This window comes from Camellia sinensis, chromosome 15 (assembly GCF_055761805.1).
Source record: "Camellia sinensis isolate YWXY chromosome 15, ASM5576180v1, whole genome shotgun sequence".
NCBI lineage: Eukaryota > Viridiplantae > Streptophyta > Magnoliopsida > Ericales > Theaceae > Camellia > Camellia sinensis.
Window position 1 is genome coordinate 41,079,613 of NC_138975.1, and position 4,956 is coordinate 41,084,568.

Sequence of the window (4,956 nt, forward strand, 5' to 3'; positions counted from 1 at the left end):
TTAAATAAATTAAATAAGATTAATTTATAACCGCATATTTAATTTGTGAATTTGTATAATAATTTTAAAATAGTAATATTAGGAACTATGAAAAAAATATCATAAAAATTATCATGAAAGATTTTAACTTTTAGATTACCCATACAATAAATTACCACACATTAATCAAGAGATAAAAAAATTTTATAATACATTTCATAATATAATTTTCATAATCCCTAACATTATTTATTTTAAAAAATAAAATAAATAAAATATAATTATATCTCACATAAATTTTTTTTTATTACATTCCAAATTACTTTCAAAATTGATGCAACAAACACCATATGAACAATAGCAACAGAGTTTCTTCACGTAGTCAACGACTTGTCAGCTATCCAAACAATATCCGTCAGCGCAGGCCGAAGCTCCTTGCTACAAAACTGGTTATACTCAAAGGTGTCGCCACCGCCCTTCTTCACCTCCACCACCGTAAGCGCCGCCGTGACAGCAAACGTCTCCGCCTCAATCGCCAACTTCCCTTTCCTTCCACTCTCATTCCCAACCAACCTCACCTTCGACTCGCTCTTCCTCACGCTGAACTCCGCCGCCTTCCCCACCTCCACCATTCTCTCTATCACTCTGCTCGCCGCCGCCGCCGTCGCAAACCTCATCTCCTCCTCCTTCTTCCTCTCCCCGAACAACGGCGACAAATCGAACCCCTCAGATAATGAAATTATATGAAACGCATTCAGTGTCTCCTTCTCTTTCTCGTCGTCCGATTCAATCCCATCTGATTCACTCATTCGCTTCACGTTTTTGGGAATTGTTTTGTTGAATTTGAACCAACTTGTGTCCATGAGTTCTGAAGCTGAGATTCGTGTGATGGGATTTGGGTCGAGAAGTCCATTCACGATCATCTGGGCTTCCGGCGAAAACCATGGTGGGAATTTGAAATCGGCTCTGTAAATCTTCTTATACATTGAGATTATGTTCTTGGATTGAAATGGCAAATACCCAGAAAGTAAAACGAAGAGTATGACTCCGCATGACCAGAGATCGGCCTTTGCTCCGTCGTATCCTCTTTTTTCGATCACCTCCGGCGCTACATACGCCGGAGTTCCACACGCAGTGTGCAACAATCCGTCCTGCTTCAAATTCTCCGAAAACGCCGATAATCCGAAGTCTGTGACCTTGAGATTACCATTTTCGTCTAAGAGGAGGTTCTCGAGCTTCAAATCGCGGTGGTATACGCCGCGACTGTGACAGAAATCAACAGCGCAGACCAACTGTTTGAAGAAATTCCAAGCTGAGTCTTCCTTCAATCGACCTTGGGAGACTTTCTCGAAGAGTTCGCCGCCGCGGAGGTACTCCATAGCGAAGTAGATTTTGGACTTGGTAGCCATGACTTCGTGGAGCTTCACGATGTTGGGGTGATGAACTTTCTTCATTATCGATATCTCGCGCTTCACTTGATCCATCATACCAGCTTTGATGATTTTGTCTTTGGAGACGACTTTCATGGCGACAGTCTCGCCGGTGAGGAGGTTTTTGGCGTGGTAGACTCTGGCGAATGAGCCGGAACCGATAAGGCGGCCGAGCTCGTACTTGTTATTGAGGAGATTTGATGTGGGTTGATTGGATTGAATGGGTTTGGGGGTTGTGTCAGCCATTGAAGGAGCTTGAATTGAATTGCAGTGGTTGTATTGAAATGGATTTAATGTGGGTTTTAAAGGGATGGATTTGGAGTGGATTGGGATTTTGGATTTAACCGTCTTCGATGCGTTTGCGGTGGCAGGTGCGATCAATGATCTTGGTGTTCGTTTGAAGAACTGTCAGCATTCCCAGGTAGAGGTTGAAATAAATCAAGGAGGTTTGGCTTCTGTTCCATGCTTCTCCTTCTGCATTTTATAAGTACGAGTGGACCACTTTCCGTTGAAAGATGAGATTCAAAAAAGTTTTGGGAAAGTTATATTACAAAAAAAAAAATAATAATAATAATAATAATAAAAAATAATCAGAGTTTATAATTTATAGCAAAATAAAATTTTATTTTAGGAGATTAACTAATAAGTTTCATATTTTAGATTTATAATTCATATAATTTTATATTTTTTTTTGTGATCCATTTAATTTTTTTGGATGTATAATGACTCATTTACCCACTATATTAGAGTGTCACATTTAGAAAAAATACACTAAAGAGTTTTTTAGTGTCACGTTAGAGTGTTACATTTGAACAAAGTACACTAAAGAGTTTTTAATTTTTTTTGAGTGTTACATCATGAGTAATATTAGAGATTTCAAAAATTCTACCAAATTGTGTGGGTTCCACACTCATGTGAGACATTTGGTATAATTTTTAAGATTTTTAGCATTTTTGGTTATATCATGCCCATCACATGTCACGTTTGAGAAAAATATATTAAGGAGTTTTTAAATTTTTACAGAATGTCACATCATACCCGTCACGTTGTCACATTTGAGAAAAATATACTAAAGAGTTTTTTTTTTTTTTTGAAGTGTTATATCATATCTATTACGTTGCCACATTTGAAAAAAGAACATTGAGGAGTTTTTATTTTTATTTTTTAGTAAAAGTTATGGAGTGTCACATCATATTTATTACGTTGTCACATTTAAGAAAAATACACTGAAGAATTTTTAATTTTTTTGAAATGTCACATCGTTAGAGTATCATATTAATACCTATCACATTGAAGCATCACATTATATCTATCACATTAATAAAATGATATAATTATCCATCAAAACACTACCAAAATAAAAAAAATAGGACCACACAAGAAAAAAACATCACATTATACCTATCACATTAATTTGGAAAGTTGAAGCCCCTCCGAAAATCAAATACTTTTGGTGGCGAGTCTGCAAGAATACCTTGGCTACTAAAATTAATTTACAGAAACGCCGCTGCTCCCTGTCTAGTGTTTGTCCCATCTGTTTGAAAGATGATGAATCGATAGAACATGTATTGTTCGACTGTCCATGGACTCAGGCAATGTGGTTTGGCAGTATGCCTAATCTCCGCATTGATAAAGGGATGGTGACTAATGTTGTGCAATGGACAGTGGATTGGATTACGGCTGAGCGAGAAGTTAGAGCAACGAGCAAGTTATTGAGTCATGTTTTCCTCATTGGATGGTTACATTTGGAATGCACGAAATGACTTCATTTTTAATCATCTCCCAATCAACCCAATTGAGACGCTCTCCAAAATAGCATGGGCCTGGTTTGAGAGGCAAGATCAGTGCCACAGCGTCCTCACTTCCAGTAGTGTTTCCCGAATCCCAGAGGGCCATACGGACCAGAGATGGCATCCACCTCGGTTTGGAGAATTTAAATTAAATTGCGATGCAAGCTTCAGATCAAAAGGGGAAAAAGCTTCAGCTGCTGTCCTCCTTTGAAACTCAGAGGGGCACCTCGTGGATGGCATTGCTACTTCTTTCTGATCTTCATAAGCCTTTGCAGCAGAAGCTCAGGCAACGAGGCTGGCAACTCAACTGGCTATTGCTTGTCAACTAGAATCTGCTACCATTGAGAGTGACAACCAAGAGGCTATCAAACTGGGAGTTTCAGAAAAGGTTCCTCCTTGGGAAGTTCTGGCCATTTTTCTTGATATCCGTTATCTTGTAAGTCAGGGGGGCAACCTTCAGCTGCGATGGACTCACAGAACCAACAATAGGGCTGCCCATTGGGTAGCTCAAACATGTGTTCGTATTGACCTCCCTGTAGGTTGGGTTTCAAATCCTCCTTTGGCTCTCTCTGATTTTGTTAGGAATGATGCCCTTCCTGGGCCCCTGTAAGGTTTTTTCAGTATAACTCTTTTCGTTCAAAAAAAAAAAAAAAAGTTTTCATGAACTACAAGATTTACCCGATCCCTTAGACGAACTCTATCATATCACTTGTTGTGTTTGATTTTTAAAATTTATTTTCTTAATTTTTTTAAAAATTATAAATTAATTTAATGAAAATATTTTGTTCATATAAAATGTTTTAGTATTTTTAATTTTTTTAATTGTGTGAAAAATATTAGAGATAACAACCAGACGAGTTTGTATTGTATTGCTCCACTTGTACCTGTCCATACCATATTGAGAACAGAGGACAAATCAAGTGTGGCTCCGTGGTGAGGGAGGGACAAGGAGTTGATTAAAGTTTGTAATAATTCATAAATTATATAGTATACTAAAGATTATAATAATTTATAATTAATAAGAATTAAAAATATAAGTGAAAAAGAAATAAGTGAAAATAAATATTAAATGTAATATTTTATATTTTAATTTTATTACAATAAAAAAATTAAATTATATATAATAGTACATAATACCTAGCAGACATGTCAAAATCAAACCCCGATTTGAAGGGAAAAGTTATTTGATAATTTAAGGGTGTAAACCGATTAATCATAAATTATTATATTCTTAATTATTCTCTTATGATTTAGAATTATTTTAGAAAGATAGTTAAAAATTATATTTTAACTTTTAATTCATTTTAAATTATATTATCTACCACATTTTTACACGTACTTAAAAAAATATTCAAAAAAATTAAAAAATTAATTTTTTGAATCATTTTTCCAAAATAATCCTTAACACAAACTTATAGGTCACAGCCAAACTACAATATCACATGACCATTTATACGTGATGATAAATTTCAACCACCAAATAACTTGGCCATGTGAGGGGGCTACGCAACCCATCAGCATCGGCATCCTTTCTTAAATGTCTACTTGCCCAGTGACAGAACTCACTGGTCCTAAATCTATTTGGGAAATTATTATTATAATATTTTTTTTCATCATAAATTTGATTTATGATTATTCTATTAAAAACATTAAAAATTTGTTATTATACAATTTTTTTTACATATTTATCATTTATAAATTATGATATTTATAATATTAATTATTACAAATAATAAATAATTAAAAATAATAATAAG

The 4,956-nt window shown here is 35.1% G+C and overlaps 1 protein-coding gene across 1 annotated transcript; it reads right to left on the reverse strand.

The window, feature by feature from the left end:
- Positions 1 to 297: 297 nt before the first annotated feature.
- LOC114284672 (CBL-interacting serine/threonine-protein kinase 6) lies at positions 298 to 3,858 on the reverse strand. The gene has a single exon (XM_028227620.2). The coding sequence runs from the start codon at positions 1,653 to 1,655 to the stop codon at positions 354 to 356; it is 1,302 nt and encodes a 433-aa protein (XP_028083421.2). The 5' UTR covers positions 1,656 to 3,858; the 3' UTR covers positions 298 to 353.
- Between the last annotated feature and the right edge of the window lie 1,098 nt (positions 3,859 to 4,956).